This window comes from Zingiber officinale, chromosome 6B (genome assembly GCF_018446385.1).
Source record: "Zingiber officinale cultivar Zhangliang chromosome 6B, Zo_v1.1, whole genome shotgun sequence".
Taxonomy (NCBI): domain Eukaryota; kingdom Viridiplantae; phylum Streptophyta; class Magnoliopsida; order Zingiberales; family Zingiberaceae; genus Zingiber; species Zingiber officinale.
In genome coordinates this window covers 99,869,143-99,888,734 of record NC_055996.1, presented here as the reverse complement: position 1 = coordinate 99,888,734, position 19,592 = coordinate 99,869,143, and the positions used below count along the sequence as shown (strand labels likewise).

Below are 19,592 nucleotides of genomic sequence, written 5' to 3'. Positions count from 1 at the left end.
GTTCTATTTGTTAATTGTCATTGCCAATATTAATCTAAAATTAGGACACTCTTATCTATTAATTCTATTTTATAACAATATCAAGGGGGAAAAATGGAAATGCTCAAGGAGTTTCCTATAGTATCATCAACCATCTTCCCTATTCAATTCTCATCCTAGAATTTCTTTTCTCTGAGTCAATATCTTCGAAGTCGAGGGGTTTGAAATTGTTAAAGAAAATGCACAATTGCCATATAAACTAGTAGTACATCAGAACTTGAACCATCAAACGGCAAAACATGTAGCAACTACATTCACTAACCATGACTTCAAAGGCATGTTTACTAGCATGGAAAGAAACAAGAAGTTCTTCAAGCATAAACAAGATACTAAACTTTTGTTTTTTCCTCTTTCCAGCTTTCCTTTCATGTTTGTTCAGCCTTGGCTTCTTCAATTGGTGAACAAGGGTAGATTCTTCCTTCACTGCTTCCCTTCTTTTCCTTGGCCTTCTTCTGTCCTTCCTTCTTCCTCTTCATCTTCATCTTCTGCTTGCACTTCTCCTGTTGAAGATGAATCTGAGCATAACTGGCTCCAAGGGACAACATCACTTTCCTTCTTCTTTGTTTTTTTCCTTTTCTTGAGTCACAGGAAGTACTTATAGCCTCTCAATTGTGGTATTGTTTTTATATATTTTCAGGTCAAATAATTTGCCTTTGGTAGGTCCATAAACACAAAGTGGATGAAGCAACTATCACACCTGCAAGTGCCCTTTTGACCTTCCTCAATTATATCAGAAAATTTCATGAATCAAGGTCTGAAAAGTGTTTTTTTTTTCTTGAAACCTTATCTTTGAGTGTTTTCTTTCTTCGATACGATCTCTGACTTGGATATACATGAAAGGCACTGAGTTCGTGATTCATGTATTGCTAAGATCTAATTGTGACTTTTGGCAAGCAACTGGAATGGTGATTAATTGTTTCTCCTCAATTCATGAGGATCACGATACAACCGAACTGATAAGCAAACATTCTTGTGACCTTTGAATTCTATTCCATAGTTTGTTTTGTTTTTTCAGAAAGTTGCTGAAGCTTTCAGAGAAAGTTCTTGAGCCTGTGGCATGCTTCTCGGATGCACTCCCTGCTGTTGAATGAGCTAACTCTGATGAAGCCTTCGCCACCAGGGCCAAATCCACTCCCTGGCACTGTAATTATGTGAGTCTTCTCGAGGATTTCAGTAAAAACTTGCCAAGATTTCCTTCCAGGGAAGTGAACCCAAACATAAGGAGAATTACTGCCCCCATAAACCTGGAGACCCATCGAAGCAAATGTCTCAGCTAACACCCTCGCATTCTCCTTGTAAACTTGGATCACCTTCCTCATGGCCTTGCTGCCTTCCTTCGAGAGGCACGCCAAGCCACCTCTCTGTGCGATGTTGGACGCGCCGTTGAAGCACGTGCAGACGATGCGGTCGAAGTCCTTGTGAATGGGGAAGCCATTGGAGAATGAAAGCTCGTGCGGCACCACTGTCCATCCGAGACGGATGCCGGTGAATCCAGCGAGTTTCGAGAAGGATGAGATCTCAATGGCTACCTCTTTAGCGCCGGGGATTTCGTAGATGGAAGTAGGACTGCCGTCTGAAACATAAGCAGAATAAGCAGAGTCGTAGACGATGACTGAGCCATTCCTGCTCGCCACCTCCACCAGCTGCTCCAGCTGCTCCCTCGAAGCGGCGTGGCCCGTCGGATTGTTAGGCGAGCAGAAGAAGATGATGTCGGTCCTCGGGACGCCGGCGAAGTCAGGGAAGAAGGAGTTCTCCGGCCCGCATTTCATGTACTCGATCCCTCCGTACTTGCCGCTGCTCCTCATGAATTCGCCTGTCTGCCCGATTATGATGCTCGAATCCACATAAGCCTGGAAAAAAAAATAATATTCATCGGTTTGGAACAGAGATTGAATAGCGTTGATGATGTATATATTGAAATTACTGGAAAGGTGGGATCTTGCACTGCAATTGTGGCATTGGATCCGAACAACAGCTGAGAAAAAATGAGAGAAGGATTGTCAAAAGAGTAAGAACTAAGAAATGAACTCTCTTTTTTCTTTCTTTCTTTTCTAAAAAAATATGAAAATCTAGTGACCTGAATTCTAGAGATATCGCATTGTGCACCATCTGAGATGAAGACTTCAGTGTGTTTGATGCCCATGTCTTTGTAAATAGTTGCTGCAATTGCCTTCCTCAGTTCCTGTGTTCGTTTTTTTTACAAAAATTAAAACACTTCTGAAAAATTAAAAAAAAAAATGCAGGTAAAGTAGTATTTGGTTACTTTATCTCCTTGCTCTGCTCCGTAGCCCTGATAGCCTTCCTTGGTGGAGAGTTGATGAGAATACTGCAACAAATGATAATGATAACAAATAAATAAAAGAATTAGCATATTTATTTTCCACTTTACCCTGACCCTTAATCCTCCTAATAATAACAATAGAAATATCTTCCATCTTTTTATATTTTAAATCCATTATCTTTCTTCATATATTTTAAATATGGGATTTTAATTATATTCCTACAATACTCTCATGGTTCGGGCCTCCCTCAAATGACCTGTTTCTGCGCCTCCCTACAAACATCTGATCACTCTTGATCTACTCTGAATCTCCCCTCAATTATCCAGCCACTTTTGACCTATTTTGATCAGTGTTGTCAAAATTAAGAATTTAGATAAAATTATTAGAGTAGTCATAAAATCATATCATAAAATTGAATCGTAAGATTTTATATCGTACTTTAAATCAATTTAAAAAGAAACACTATATATATTTTTTAATTGATCATTAAATATTTTAATCCAAATTATAACATATATATAACATTTTAACTCATATAATCATAAACTACTCATAATTTTAAACTTTTAAACAACCAAATACTTACCATGAAAATACAACATAAACATAAATGCAAGTCTAAAGCTTAAGTCCAAAAATAAATAAAACACAAGATAACAAATTAATATAAATCATTTGTAGACAAGTGCAAATCTAAAATTATCCCAAAACGATATCGTTTGTTCAAAATGGTCCCCTTTTATTAATGACACAAAATCGATAAAATTATCTCAAAAATCATGTTTTTATGAGTTTAAATGCGATTTTATGATTTTAATTCGATTTTATAATTTTGATCCGATTTTACTTTAATACACGATTTTATCACGATTTCACTTAATTTTCATAAGTAAACTCCTGATTTTGTACGAGTTTATGAGTCAACTCGCGAGTTTGATAACATTGGTTATGAACCTCCCCTCAACTTCATTCAAGATCATCACACATGACATCTGGTACCCTGATGTCACTTATTAGCATCAAAAGAATTAATCTAAACTTTTAAATGCTTATGAATTTATTTTTAGAGATAGATATTTTTTATTTTTTAAACCTTTTCTCAACGTGGGACGTATTAAAAAAACATGCTTACTTATCTGTTAAAGAAATTTAAAAAAAATAATCTGACAATTTCCAGTCAAATCTAGCAACCAAAGAACACAAGTCGATAGACAGAGCCCTTATTCTCTCAGTTTGACCTCTGTTATTGTCCCATAATTTTCCCTCTTTATTTTATAAACTCCTTCACTTAATCCCAAAGAAGTCAGAGATGCTTTTGTCTCCTTAATCTGATAAATATAAAACTGAAAAAAAAATATTATCAGTATCAAATTACTTCTTCTTTTCTGAAAACAAAAAAGAAAACTGAAAGTGTATAATTTACCAAAGTTATTTCTTAAAGAGTTGTAGGAGATTTTATTTCTGATAATGATTTTAATTATATTTCAGAAAGAAAATACAAAAACAAATTACTGAAATTTCTTTTAGAATGATAAATAAACAGCAATATGTTTCTACAAATATATAAGTCAGAAAGAAAAATACAAGAAATATATTTGAAGTGTACCTCAGACATAGCAGATGCTATAATGAGAGGAATAGGCTCAGTTGTGTCACCAATCCCCAAGCTGATGATTTTGGCATTTGGATACTTCTCCATATGAACCATTTGCCTCATTGAAATCTTTTTTTGTTGTATTAAAATAAATAAATAAAGAACACTGATAATAATAATAATAACAATGAACTATATTTCTGATTAATGTTTTACCTCAGGAAACAGATATCCATTTTGAAGTTTCTCCATATTTCCATTGCGAGCAACCTTTAAATGGCACACTATGCCTAAAAATATTTTGTAGAAGATCAAAAAAAAAAAAAAAAAAGTAGAGAGTGACAACCAAAAAAAAAAAAAACACTATCAATCTACCCATTTTGACTTGTTTTCTGATAATGCATGAAGGCCCTGCCTTGAGATGATGAATTGACCTTATAAAAGAGAAAAAGATTCACATTTATGATTACAAAAAAACAAAAAAAAAACAAGTAGAGTGAAGAATTAAGTTAGATTAAATGATTGATTACTTTGGTGGAAAGGCAATGAACCCCATGAGTGGATGGAAGGGAGTTGAGATGAGTGTGGAGTTTGGAATTGAAGATCAGATAATGGCTGAAAAGCTTGATATAAATGGAGGTATTTATAGGGGGTATATATGAGGAAGAGGAAGGTAGTGGTGTGTTGGAAATTTCATCTAATGCTTTGACCATATAGCTCACAATGACTGATGGGATTGTGAGGGAGGAAAGTAGTAGGAATTTGTGGCGTGTTTATTTCCATGAACAACGACACTAGCTCCGGGTCAACATTTTGTCAACCATGAAATTTGGTATGCTTACTTGTCGAGGCAAGTGAGGTTCGACTTGGATATATTGAGGTTATTCATGGTTTTAGTCAAGAGTTTTATTATGGTCGAAAATATAGTGAGAGGGAAGGAAATGGTGAGGAAAAGATAGTGAAAAAGTAAAGGAAAAAAACAAAAGAAATTTATTGGTTAAATATGAGAAGTGTTTTTTTCATATAATCAAGTGAAAGTTAATTTAGGTCAAGTAGATTAAAATATTTATGAGAAGGAGCTTCCTATCACTTTATTTTCATTGTATTTTTCTTTTCCAAACATAATTTAGAGATACGTCATCCTATGCATCATTAGAGCATCTACGTCAGCTTCTCTAAATACAGAATTTATTTTAAATTTTATATTTTACATAAAAAATAATATTATAAAGTAGATATTATATAGGAAGAGAAAAAATAATAAAAAATGAAAAAGAGAGAAGAAAATAATAAAAAATAAAGATAATAAAAATTTTAGGATAGTTGATATAGTGTGTAATAAAAAATGATTGTCTAAATATAATAATACGGATGATTTATCTCAAATTTTAGAAATATTATAGAGAAATTAATGTGAATCTTGTTAGACCTTAATTGTTTAATCTTAGGATTTTCTATGTTTTCACTATTTTTCTTGGCCAATGCCCATATGCAAAATATGCATGAGCATTTGAGGTATCTTCATTTCATAAACTGATTTTTACTAGCTAGAGCATAACATTCAATAAATAAATATATATATATATATGATTTTTGTAAATTTATATTGCTAAATTTCTTTATGTTTAGTTTTACATTAGTTTTTGTTGGATTGTACAAGGGATCTCAACAAAATGGCTTGATTTTTTTTTCCCATGCCTAGAAGAAGAGACTTAAAGGAGTTTATGAACAAGTCTTTGTATCTATCCTTCACACGTGGTGTATTGACGTAGATATGATTTCTAATAGTCAAGTCAATTATATTCGACACATTTGTGATAGGAATTTTTTTATAATGCATGCATCTTTTAAATTATGGCGAATTCATTGAATTTGGATTATCTGGCGGCCAACTTGAATGAGAAGGGTGTGCTTGAATGTGACGGGTGTTAAAAATCCAAGAAAGAGAAAATGTTTTGATATTACTCTTCAATTAGAGATGTAAGACATAAGGTGGACCCTTTCAACTTTACTCATGTTTAATATGCACTTTCGCCTCCAATGGTACGCCCTTCTTAATTTTTCCATGTATTAAAAGATTAAATATTGATTTTGATAAATTAACGAATAATTTTACTTAATGGATGAAATTTAAAAATATTAAATTAATAGATTATCCGTTACAAGCCTTTTTCGAATTATCTTGATAGTCGATAGGAAAATATCCGGTCATCTCAGAATTACTCAACATGAGTTGACACATAGTGCCAACTAAATAAAATTAAAATATGCACTTTCAAATTCAACATTGTTGTTCAGAAAAAGTTATCTCACTTCAATACCATACTTAAAGCACAAGAAGGAGCTCACAATACCATATTTAAAGGACAAGAGGGATCTCAATGTAACATACAATAGGACTTTTATATTTAAGTAAATTTTAAGAAGTTTTATTTTTCAAGATGAGACTAAGTTGTGGAGTTCTATCCTTTTCTTTGGCATCATAATAATATCTCCTCCAAAATATTCAATTTGTTAGGGCTTTCATGCATATAAATTCTAACACTATTTTTTACTTGTATTTTACAAATATTTGCAAACTTTATTTCTTAATGCATCGGTTCATTCTTGATTGAGATTTTGAGTTTATAGGTTAAACATTTTTCCTATTAGATTTTTCTCATCTCATACAAAAGGCAAAAATGTACTTTTGAAAAAGAATTTCATGACAAGCTAACAATCCAAAACACACACACACACACACACACACACAAAATCTATTTAAATTGATATTATTAATGATGTATTATAATTATTATTTTTCATTATCCTACAGTAGATTGCCAAGTATTCTTAATTTGGACACTAAATAATCAACTACATTTTCTTCCAATACTAAATATTATAATAATAGTACAACTTTAATAGTCATATACTTGAATTTCTATTTTATTTTGTTTTACTTCTTTTCTCTGTGCCTTGGCTTAAAGATACACGCACGCATATATTGTGCAAAAAATCCAACCAATTTCTTTAGAGAAATAACTTGTTGCTTAAAAGTCCATGTGAATTGCTAGAAGACTTGTTGTAGAGGTCTTTAATTGATTAGTGTTCACCTAATGTTATTTAGTCAAATGTTTGTCCCCTGATTGACTTGGTTATTGAGTCAAATGTTTATTCACAAAAGTTATTCATAAATTTACTTGACTGACTTGGCAACCAAAGTCAAATATTTGTTTATGGACAATGTGCTTTTTAGCACTTCCAAATTTTACCGGTGAAAACTTCCGTGCCAGACCGTTGCAAGTGGAGTTAAATGAATGAACAATTTCTTATCAAAGATTCAAACAATTCGACAGTATATTATTTAATAAACAAAAAGAAACTTATAGGGATATTATTTTATATATATATATATATATATATATGCTCACTGAGTTTTATTTTGGGAAAAGAAAAAACAAAATTGATCCAAGAAATCGTCTTCTCACCTTTTGTTTTCTTTATCAGACACGTTCGCAGAAACAAACTGGGATAAATTGATCCAAGAAATCGTCTTCTCACCTTTTGCATTTTTTATCAGACAGTGTTCGCAGACACAAACTAGGATATGAGTTACATATTTGAAACGCTCAAGACGATCTCAAGAATTTACAGTTTCTCAAAATCTCAAACCTTTCGCCTAGCCACGCTGAAAATTGTAAATGATGCTACATGCTTTATTCTTTAAAATCAGTGGCGCAAAAAAAAAACACCAAAAGTTAACTCACTTATCCTAGACATCCCTCCATGGTCATCCCAAGGCAATTTGGAAGGGAGTAATCATGATGACCGAGCAGCGTCTCTTTAGATCAAAAGTTCATTCAAATTCGATAGTGAGAGGATGATTAGCTACATCTTATGAATATTTACAAAAAAAAAAAAAGACAAAAAAGTAAGGTCTACACTGTTGGTACAACCGCTGGGGACCGGGGATAGAAATAATATAGCATGTAGTATCCACAAAGTGGTGCGCCTATGGTGGATACTCGGGCCTTCCCTTGAGTTCATATCTAAAGCACAATGGTAGATTGTCTAAGGTGAGACTACAGTAGTCCAAGTGCCCTTAGCTGCTGAATGTGCTCTGGTGGTAGGGGTGGCGGGCACCAATCTATGCCCTCGCTGTCGACATCCTCCACAACATACTCCTGATGCAAATTAACAAATAATTAAAATGTTCGGTGTGCCAGGAGAATTGCAGAATGCTGGATGAACTATCTACAAGAGGAATGCAAGTCAAAATGATAATTTCACATTTGCTTGAAGGAACAAGAACTCACTTTTGTTAGCATCCGCTTAGCAAGTATGTGATAATGGCGCTGCCAAATTCGTTGACCAACCATTGTTGCAACAAGAACACTGTAGAATATGCCGATAACAGTGAAGAGACCAAGAACAACAAGCGCTACGATAAAAAGCAGCGGAAAACCAGCTTCACCGGCCCCTCCTAAGCATCCACATTCTCCTGCAGTACTCGCACAACTTTCAAAGCAAGTGGTACAGTCAGTCCACATGCAAAGGGTGCCAGGAAGATGACAGTCAGCACACATTCTGAAATAGGAAATAAAAAGAATCACTATTATGGCGAAAATACATGCCGAGAGGAAAAGGGAATGAAAGGAGGATGGTTGGTTTTGTCTGTCGATTGTGAATTACATACAAAACAGGCATTGCTTTTAACAAATTCCATTGAAAGTACTCAATAAAATTTAATGGTGTAAATTGGAAAGCTTCAAAGACCAAGGAGAACAGAAGCAAACCCTGGTTGACAGCAACAAAGACACAACTCCCGACATGGCTGAGCCAAATCATTTCGCACTCTTCGATCATAACAGGTTATAAAGCAGCCAGATAACCCAAGAAGAGCAAAAAATAATAGTGCTCCTACATATGTAGACAAGTATGATAAGAGGAAGAATAAACAAGAGTCTATGACATCTGAAAAGACCAAGTATGAGAAGATAAAATAAATTAAAATGATTTGTAGAAGGGATGAGTCTTAACACACACGTGAAGAGTGATCATGTGCTAAATTCAATTTTGACCAGTGTCACAAGATTCATTATCACATGATATAGAGGGAGAGCCATATGCATCAACAACAATTAAAAAAAAATGGCATATAAAATGTGGTATGGTACAACCACAATCACAGATACTCCCCTATTTGAATTCATAAAATTGACTCAAACATTATGGAGAATTATGATTCAGAGGCTATAGCTGGAATTATAATTGTTTGTGGCACTGATAAGAATATCCTATAAGTTCCTTAGTTTGAATTGTTGGCTTATATTGTTGGAACTTGGAAATACCCAAGCACATTACAAACTGTGGAAATCATGACAAACAATTTAAGTTCTTGTAAGAATAGGCCTCATCTGGGAACTGTTGTGTAGCAGCAAATGAGTTTAACGTCTTAAACCAAGATCTTATATGACTCTTATATTGTAAGATAGTATCATTTTCTGAGGTTGTATCGGGACAAAAGTAGTAAACTACAATGGCCAGAATAACTTTGGATAGCTATGTATCGCCAGAATAACTTTGGATAGCTATGTATCATATTGGAATCCCTTTAGTCCGGGTTTCTTTCTGCTTAGTTTATATCAGAATTAACTAAGTTTTTAATAGAAATTGATGGCATGTTGTTGCAGCTTCAGCTAAATTTCCTCTTCGTTGCATACAAATTTCATCTTGAAAGATATGATACTGTTTTTTAAGTTTTCCATGGTTTGAGTAATCTCTCTTCTGTACACATCATAAGTAGTGCTTTAATAAAATTATACTGCATAGTTCATTGATAATATTTCATTTTCTACACCAACTTTATATTCAGGTACTTATTTGTTGACATCACAAGGCTCCAGCATTTGTCAACTCACCATTTCACACTAGTCATCCATAAAGTTCTAACTGATAGAAGAAAGCATGTTGTTCCAAACTAAGATAAATTAACAAGGAAATCAGAGATTTAGTTTAATATCACCAAATAAGATCCCAATGTGTTTTGTCCATATATTATTGCAAGTTGTAGCAGATGAAATGGACTAAAAAACTTCATCCAGAATATAAAATCAATAAAAACAATCACAACAGTGTTCTACAACAAGGACCAAAGCTGGATAACATATTTACAACTCAATCAACAGATAAAATTATCACCAAGTATTCTAATGGTTTAGAAGTTTACCACATATATAGTAGAAACTAATTTCACTGTCAAAGCCCCAAGCCAATCGCAACCAACTGTCTTGAGAGGCATCAAGCAAATATACCACATATGCCAATGAAGAAATTATCTGCCTCAAATTCACAAATGATAATTTAGTGGGGAAAAAATATTAAAATTTTCCAAATGCATCACAAATGGCATGGAGATCATGTTTACAAGTTGAACAGCTGCGAATATAACTAGCATATCTCTAGTAACAAAGAATCGGAACTTCAAGACTCTCCATTTCCTGTCTGCATGAACATGAACCCTCAGATAGTAAGGAGCCTTGCAAGTTGTGCAATGAGCAAATGCAAAACCTTCCTGAGAAAATGAAACCTGCAAATGATTAGCTACCTAGAATTGCATATATTTCACTAATTGGTCTGCCAAATAAAATAAAATATTGAGAACAAAGATGAACACTTGTTAATGCTATCAACCTTTAATCCAGTAAACTCAGTTCTTGTCTTTGGGGTCAACTAGGCTGTAGGAACTAAAAGCACATTGTCAACCTCTAATCAAACAAGCAGTTTGATCATTCTTCTGAACTCCAATTAATTTGGTTCAATCACTTCAACTTATCTCTTATTATTACAATTCAACATGAGCTTTTTAAAGTTACAGTAATGTAACATGAGCAACCCTCGACATCAATTCATCAATCAGTACACATAATATTTCTGCCAAAAGATGGAGAGAGTTCCAAGAATGGTGAGAACGCAAAAATAATTTATATTTTCAACTGCAGCATCTATCATGAGTCCATCCTTAAATTTGATGCTGGCTAAAGATGGTTGAATCATGATTCAGATTATAATCAAGAGAAGACATTTTCCTATCCAATTGATTCGCCAACAAACAAAAAGTGATGAGAATTCACCAAGCTTCAAACCATGTTAAGAATGATGAACAACAGAACAGATCACTAATGCAAGAAAGGATATCCAAGATTTGGTGTTGCAGCAAAATTTAATAATATCAACATAGGAAAGACTGTGATCACTAGGTCAAACAGAATCTAGAGTGTTTTGAATTGAGATTTAAACACTAAAGCACTAGTATCTCAAATGGCTCCAAGGACAAGTTAATAAAAACTTATTTATCCAAGAAAATGGGTTGTGCAATAATTATACCACATGCTAACTAACTAAGCAATCAGCACTATCCCAAACAAAAGGAAATCATATATACATTGACAAACACCTTGTACATCTTCTGAGAAACAACCTATTTGTCAAACAAAAAGAGAACGGTTGAAATTTTCCATAATTTTCACCTGGCTCATGAAAAAAAAAGATACATCATAATGACATGTTCTCGCACCACAGCAAAACCAAAGTGAAACTCAAACACAATACCAAGGATTTGCGTTTGCAGCAAAGACTTCTAAACCTCAAAGCATCATACCAGACACGCAATTGACTCACCTTAACAGATCGCCAGTGGTCCAAGCATTCACGGTGGACGTACTTGGAAGTTCCCTTGCACTTGCATGGCGCTATGAAATCCCGTCCTGGAGATCCAATCCATTTTCATTTTGAGCCAAAAAAAAAAAAGTAGTAATCACAACAGAATAACCAAAAATTCAAAGAAACAAATGGAAACTTGTTCCAAAATGCAAGATGCAGGGTCAAGATTCAGTCTTTGGTTGCAAGAAATTAAAAAATATAATTCGAAAAAAAAATGGCAAGTAGGCGAAGAAAGATAGACGACCGTCAGTTTCGAGGCAGATCCGGCACTGGAATTGCTCGCCGGGTCCAGCTTCTAGGTCAATCTCGTCAGGTTCAGTGATGGAGGCCGGCGCAGTGAGAGGAGTGGAGCTCCCCTCATCCGCCATGGCCATTGATCGGACCCCCCTGTGAATCTAGGGGATAACTCTATATCTTCCGATATACAGAATAAAAAAACGAGGAAGCACTTCGATTCAAGCAGAGGAGGAGGACAGCTCCGTTCCTCTCTTAGGCTGGTTCATTTCCCATCGGGAGAGGAAAGACAACGTAGGGTTAATGGGCCTAATGGGCAATATTGGCTGTTTTAATGGGCCATAGATTGCTTGACAGCACGACATAATAAATTTCATTATGATTTAAAATAAATAATTTTAGAAAATATAAAAGGCATATAAATATATTGCAAAAGGATGTTCTAAATATAGAAATCATCGAAACTTTAACACTATTATATCAACTATGATTAACCGTTATAAAAACTACTAATTAGTTGTTACAATTATTTTAATTAATTTAAAATAATTTAGATGAAATTTAAATAATTTTTATCAAATTTATAAAATCTAATAATATATATATATATATATATATATCGGCAATTTACCAAAAGGCGTATTAGGTATAATGTATTTACCAAAAGGCGCAGTTTACCAAAATCAATTCCCAGATTACCCCTCTGGCTAACCTGGCAACCGCCTTTTTCAAACACAATTTTCCAAGCATCCAAGTCGAAATTAGAATTGAAAAATAATTTGTGGTAAAAATGCACGTCTTCTCACCGTCTCTCTCCCTCCATCTCTCTGCGTGGTGTTATAAACTTAAAAGAAATATGAACCCTGCGCTTGCCATAACTGATCGTGTTGGTTGGCGGGATTGCAATAGACCAGTTAGGTTTATGGCATAATGACGTAAGAGTTGCTAGAGGAGACCAAGGACAAATTAAGTTAAGAGCGTCAGCCGAGAAAGACAAACTTCTTGCAAGAGGGAAATTAGTAGAAGCACACATTTAAAGATTTAGACATGTATGTATTGATTTTTTTACTGTAAATTAGGGTATTGATGGTAAATAAAAATGACAGTATTGGTGGGAAGGGTGACGGCAAAAAGTGTTGTTATGGTTTATTTTGATTGTGTGGAGAATAATATTCAACAACACCTGAATTATGATGTAATAGAAGACTTAATCGATTTAAGTCATGTTAGTTTTTGACGTTGATAGTTAAGTTTGGATAAAAATTATTTATTTTTTTTTTAGGGTTTAGTCAGTGGTGGTCCTAGTTTACAAGAAGTCAAAAGGGGCCTGATATCTATGATATCAGGCCCAATGTGGGCCCAACGTAGGCCTGATATAAGGCCCAACGTGGGCCTGATATCTGATATCATCGATATCAGAACCACGTTGGGCCTAATATCGATAACGTGTTATGTGGTTAAAACTTTGCTTTTACATCAGACCCTTCCTAGTTTGAGCAAAATTACAATTTAACTACAACAATAGATTATGTAGTTACAAATTTACTAAAATAGTTTGTAATTTATTTATCAGGGATGATCATATAACTGAAGAAATTCTCTTTGAGATATGGAATACTCTTGATGCAAATTCTAGCATTGGACATGCAGCTAATGTAGGAGAAGTATCCAGAACAAATATTCTATCATTTTCGCAGTATAGTTGTGTGTCTAACACAAATAGAAATACAAGCAATAATTTCACATTTGATCTAAATGAAGAAGCTAGTATTCAAGAAGATAAGGTTCTGAACCCGTGTGCAACACTTATTGATTACTATGAGCCTACTTGGAGTGAGGAGGAAGGGTATTATAACCGAAATGGAGAGGAAATGCAATGCAATACAGATGTACAAGAATTCTTTGTTGATGATATGCAGATTGAACAATATGAAATATCTCAAGAGCAGTACAGTGACTTAGAGGAGGAGTTCCCAATAGCTGATGATCCATATATTCTAAATTCCCGATTGCTCCAAAGGCCAATTGAAGAGACAACAGATCAGCATGAATTTTTTATAGGACAGATATTTCCGTCTCGACAAGAGTTCAAGAATGAACTTGTGAAGCATGCCATGGTTAAACATATGAGATATAACCCAGTTGACACTCAGAAAAATAAAGTAAAAGTTGTCTGCTTCAATCAACCGTGTAAGTGGAGAGTAGTTGCCCGGGGGGATGTAGAGTTCATTATTACGAAATATATAAAGGAACACCAATGTGGCACCATTAGGGAAAGTGCTGATCATCAAACATGCTCTTCATCCTTTGTAGCTTCTTTTGTTGAAGAGCAATTTCTTGCTAATGAACAATACAAGCCAAGTATGATTATAGCAGATATAAAAGTCAGGTTCGGAGTGACCATATCCTATAGAAAAGCATACATAGCTCGAGAGAAAGCGATGAAGAAAGTTGTTGGAGATTATGACGAAGCATATAGAGATCTTCCACTATATCTGCGTGAGTTAAGAGTCAGGGATCCTGAAACCTATGTGGCACTACACAAGAATGGGGTTAATCAATTTCAATGCTATTTTTGGGGTTTTGGAGCTTGTAAAAGAGTATTCAGGTCTTATCTTTGTAAATTAATTGGAATTGATGCCACACACCTAAGAGGCAAATATCCGGGTGTGTTGTTGATGGCTACATCAATAGATGCTAATGACAATGTCCTCCCAGTAGCCTTTGGAATCGCTGAAGTTGAATATGGGTCTGCATGAGAGTGGTTTCTGGATCATACGAAGAGATTCTTTAATGTTGATCCAAAGTCAATGAGTATAGTATTAGATAGACATCGTGGCATTATAGCAGCAGTTAGGATAGTCTACCCTACTGTCCATCATGCTTTTTGTTGCCACCACATGTCTTGCAATATGGTAACAGATACTAACAGTAGGTCAAGTTTAGGGTTGTTTTGGGCAGTAGCTCGATCAAACACAACACTACAATATGATCTCATAATGCAGTCCATGCTTGAAAAACATCCAAATGCTCATAAGTTGCTTCAAAACATTGACCCTAAAAGATGGGCTAATACACACTTTAGTGGCAGAAGGTACACAATGCTAACCACCAATTGTGTAGAGAGTTTAAATGCTTTGTTCAAGGAGACGCATGAACTTCCGATAAGCAGGTTAATTGATAATACCAGAAGAAAGGTAGCTCGATGGTTCTTTAACCGTAAGGAGGAAGTGTCGAAATGGTATGTTGTGTTGACACCTCATGCTACCAAAGAAATGGAATCAAGGAGGGAGAAAGTTAGACGATATAAAGTCCACCCTGTAACGACCCAATTTTCCCCATTAGGAGTTTTAAACATTCTTAAAAATATTTAGAAATGCTATAGAAATATTCTAGAGATTTTTAGAAATTTTTAGAGTATTTTTATGGAATTTTTGGAGGTGCCCCTGACCCAAGCAAAACCCGGCTAACCAATTGGGTTAACGGTTATTACTTAATCAAATAAAGGGAGAATTTTATTTAAGTAGTAGAAGTTAATAACAAGAAATAATAGGGAGAAAAATGGTTGCAGCCGGGATTCGAACCCGCGACTCCAACCATGAGCCAAGCCGCGGCTGACCAAGTGCTCCAGCCATCGGTTCTGCTTAGAAAATGTAGGAGATTTATTTAAAGCAGTAACAGAATATTAAGGTTATAAGAGGAGAACTTAGGGCTTGATTATTTACCCATGATCTAATTTCTTACCTCTCCTTCCTCTTCTCTCGCGACGACGTCGGCAACTCCTCTCGGGCGAAAACGCAGCAAACAGCAGGCGTCTCCGGCGACCGGCAAGCATCCCTCTCCGTGAAGTCTTCGCACCGTCGAGCTCCTCTCGTCGAGAAGGAAACCGTGAGCATGAGGGAGAGGCCACAATCATGCAAGCCTCCGAAACCCTAGAGTACTTCCCTTCCGGCTGTGAGTTCAAGAAACTGAGGTAAGTCGCTCCTCACCTGCGGTAAGATAGTTTCGAGCCTTTGATTTAGAGTATCTCTTGTTTTGTGAATGTGCCGTGAGGAATTTCGGATTTCCAGGAGTTTTGTTTCGTTTTGTTTCGGAATTTTGTTACGGAGATTGTTGTTTAAGGCTTATTGCCGTGGGTTTCAAAGAAAGAACATGAGGGGGATTAGTATGTGGAGCATGTAGGTTTTGGTAAATTGGTTTTTCTTTATTTTGGATTTATTATACTGCGTGGTTGATTGATATGTGTTCCAGCCGCTTGTGACTGAGTATATATTGCATGTATTGTTGAATATGGTCACCGGTACAGGGGAGACTTTGTCGAAATTTTTCGGTAGGATTTCCATGTGATTTTTAATCATACCGGTTAAGTAGAGTTAGTAGTTAAGTAACGGTCATCCTTAGAGAGTAATAGTAGTAAGAAGGGTGGTCGTTACAGTTGGTATCAGAGCAGTTCCCATTCTCCAGCATCACACATCAGCACCATCCTTGCCGTCTTCAAGTAAGAAAGTATTTAATTTTCTTTTATGTTTTTTTATTATTTGTAGTATAGAGTATCTGCTTATATGTGCTTAGGAAAGAAGAAAATTCATGTTTTAATTTTCTATATTTTGATACATATGCTTAGAAAGAATAGAGACAATTTTAGTTTTGTTCCTCTTATATTCATATATATAATTATGTTTAGAAAGAATAGAGAAAATATCAAGTCTTCCAAGGACCACTAATGGGTACGATCAGATATGAATAATAGAGGACCAAGAAGTTAAGAGACTAAGGAACAAAGGGTACCATTAGTGAAAGTCATTTAGAACCAGAAGCACGAAGAAGTTACTTAGGAACGTGAGGACAGTATGAGACAGAGAGATCTAGAATTATTCTAAGTTCGAGGACGAACTTTTTATAAGGTATGGGGATTGTAACGACCCAATTTTCCCCATTAGGAGATTTAAACATTCTTAAAAATATTTAGAAATGCTATAGAAATATTCTAGAGTATTTTAGAAATTTTTAGAGTATTTTTATGGAATTTTTGGAGGTCGTTTGGTATTTTTACCAAAAGAAAGAAGTTGTGACAAAAAAATGTCCAAGCCGAGGCTCGAACCGGCAACCCCTGACCCGAGCAAAACCCGACTAACCAACTGGGCTAACGGTTATTACTTAATTAAATAAAGGGAGAATTTTATTTAAGTAGTAGAAGTTAATAACAAGAAATAATAGGGAGAAAAATGGTTGCAGCCGGGATTCGAACCTGCGACTCCAACCATGAGCCAAGCCGCGGCTGACTAAGTGCTCCAGCCGTCGGTTCTACTTAGAAAAGGTAGGAGATTTATTTAAAGCAGTAACAGAATATTAAGGTTATAAGAGGAGAACTTAGGGCTTGATTATTTACCCGTGACCTAATTTCTTACCTCTCCTTCCTCTTCTCTCGCGACGGCGTCGGCAACTCCTCTCGGGCGAAAACGCAGCAAGCAGCCGACGTCTCCGGCGGCCAGCAAGCATCCCTCTCCGTGAAGTCTTCGCACCGTCGAGCTCCTCTCGTCGAGAAGGAAACCGTGAGCACGAGGGAGAGGCCACAATCATGCAAGCCTCCGAAACCCTAGAGTCCTTCCCTTCCGGCTGTGAGTTCAAGAAACCGAGGTAAGTCGCTCCTCACCTGCGGTAAGAAAGTTTCGAGCCTTTGATTTAGAGTATCTCTTGTTTTGTGAATGTGCCGTGAGGAATTTCGGATTTCCAGGAGTTTTGTTTCATTTTGTTTCCGAATTTTGTTACGGAGATTGTTGTTTAAGGCTTGCTGCCGTGGGTTTCAAAGAAAGAACATGAGGGGGATTAGTATGTGGAGCATGTAGGTTTTGGTAAATTGGTTTTTCTTTATTCCTTGCTGTAGTACTAAACCTGAAGCAGGATTGTTACTTTTGTTGGGTTCCAGTAGCAAATTCTATACTATTTGTAATTGTACACATTGCTATGTGTTCATTGGGTTCTTCAGGATTTGGATTTCGGGTCTTCCCTTCTGTACAGCAGTGGGTGGCTGCATTTCATTTGATTGGGTGTGTAGCAGCTTGCAAGAGATGAGTTTAAGAACGCAAATCATTAGATAAGCGATGTTTAGAGTATTAGTGGTTATAACTTAACTTTATTAGTTTGCTGCCATGGAAACTTACCAATTGGTACCACCTGAACCAAGTCTCTGATAGCTTAAAATTGATAAGAACAATTTTATTAGATGTTGTTTTTGTTTAGAGCCTTAGCTACTGCTGTGAACTTATATTAACCCTTAAGGATTCTGTTGGTTATTCCAGTAAGCACGAAGTTTCATTTTTCCCTTAGTTGCAGTTTGGTGTCCTTCCTTTTGTGGCTACCGTGAGCAGGATAGTCCTTGTTCATGTTCCGGATTTTGATATAAATGCATATATGTGTCCATTGCTATTTGATATAAATGCATATATGTGTCCATTGCTTCTAATAGTTCTTTAAATTGGAGCATACAGTTAGTTTAGTTTTCCTTACTATTTTAATAAGCATGAGCAACCATGTATTTATAGTGCAGATTTTCTTTATAAGTATTGCACGCAGATTTTCATAAGTACTGCTAGCAGATTTCTGTAGCGTAGTATGCAGAACTTTAGTGCAGTTTAGATCTCTTGGTTGTGCAGTTTAGTATTTCAATGTTAGAAATTATTTTAAACATTTCAGTTTCTTTTTAAGAAGCATTCTTTTATTAGAAGTATTAACAAGTATAAGAAAGATAAAGAAAAGAAAGAAAAAGGTCAAGGCCTTAAGTAGATCCCAAAGTCAAGACTTTAGGGATTTTGGCACACAAGGTGCTAAAGAAAATATCGAGGCATTATATAGAAGTATTAAAAGATAACAAGTATTTTACTTTTATCAGTGGCACTGTGTTGGACTCTCAATTGTCCTTGGGTTGGGATCTCATAGTCGTCCCTAGGTTTAGATAACCTAGTAGTAACGGCACGGCCGACGGTCGACGGTCGACGACCTGAGGGTCGCCAAATGGGCCGCCAAATGGGCCGCCAAATGGGTCGGGTCGTTACAAAAGTAAAAGCACAGTTGCCGGGCCCAAGAAAAGTTGATTATTATTTTGAAGTATTATAAGTATAAGTTTTTGAACAAGTAAAACGAGTTTTACATAAACATAAAGTATTAAAGATTAAGTTAGAACAAATGAAATAAGTTTCATATAGTTCTAAAAATCAGTAAGTTTAGTTCTTTATTCTACCATGTTTATCTAGTGGATGAGTAGTTTTCATGTTTACCTATTAGATGAGTAGCATGATTAGCTATTAGAATTACATGAGTAGATTCCTTAGCTTTTCCTTGCTATTAGTTTGACATGAGCAGTTATGTTTATGCTTTATTTCTTTTTAGAGCATATAGTTTCTAGTTCTTTTCGTATACATGCACATTCGTGATTTTGTGAGTTAGATAGCGCTTACTAAGTAAATTTTGCTTATAGATTGCACTTCCTCTTACTGCAGATACAGGAAAGGAAAAGATATAGAAAGGAAGGTGACAAGGAGGTGTTCGAAGGATGTGTGATGTCAGGACTATGGAAGCCTTGAGACTAGGAAAGAAGTTTTATTTTAGTTTCTATTGTCTTTTGCTATGTTAGAAGTATTTGAGATAGTACATGATATTTTGATGTGATTAGGACATAGTAGATGAATTATGATATGATGTGATGAGTTGTGGTATTGTTTTCTTTATTTTGGATTTATTAT

The 19,592-nt window shown here is 35.4% G+C and overlaps 2 protein-coding genes across 2 annotated transcripts; both read right to left on the bottom strand.

The window, feature by feature from the left end:
* Nucleotides 1-234: 234 nt before the first annotated feature.
* LOC121988468 (aminotransferase ALD1 homolog) lies at nucleotides 235-4,519 on the bottom strand. Its single transcript, XM_042541910.1, has 8 exons — nucleotides 4,446-4,519; nucleotides 4,291-4,349; nucleotides 4,132-4,205; nucleotides 3,928-4,044; nucleotides 2,303-2,365; nucleotides 2,117-2,221; nucleotides 1,964-2,014; nucleotides 235-1,889 (listed from the first exon to the last, which is right to left on the bottom strand). Exons 1-8 carry the CDS (start codon nucleotides 4,469-4,471, stop codon nucleotides 1,071-1,073), a joined length of 1,314 nt encoding a protein of 437 aa, XP_042397844.1. The 5' UTR covers nucleotides 4,472-4,519; the 3' UTR covers nucleotides 235-1,070.
* Nucleotides 4,520-7,739: 3,220 nt separating this feature from the next.
* LOC121988469 lies at nucleotides 7,740-12,139 on the bottom strand. The gene is made up of 7 exons (XM_042541911.1): nucleotides 11,864-12,139; nucleotides 11,578-11,663; nucleotides 10,325-10,471; nucleotides 10,127-10,235; nucleotides 8,694-8,817; nucleotides 8,214-8,484; nucleotides 7,740-8,081 (listed from the first exon to the last, which is right to left on the bottom strand). The coding sequence occupies exons 1-7, from the start codon at nucleotides 11,991-11,993 to the stop codon at nucleotides 7,980-7,982; spliced, it is 969 nt and encodes a 322-aa protein (XP_042397845.1). The 5' UTR covers nucleotides 11,994-12,139; the 3' UTR covers nucleotides 7,740-7,979.
* Nucleotides 12,140-19,592: the final 7,453 nt, after the last annotated feature.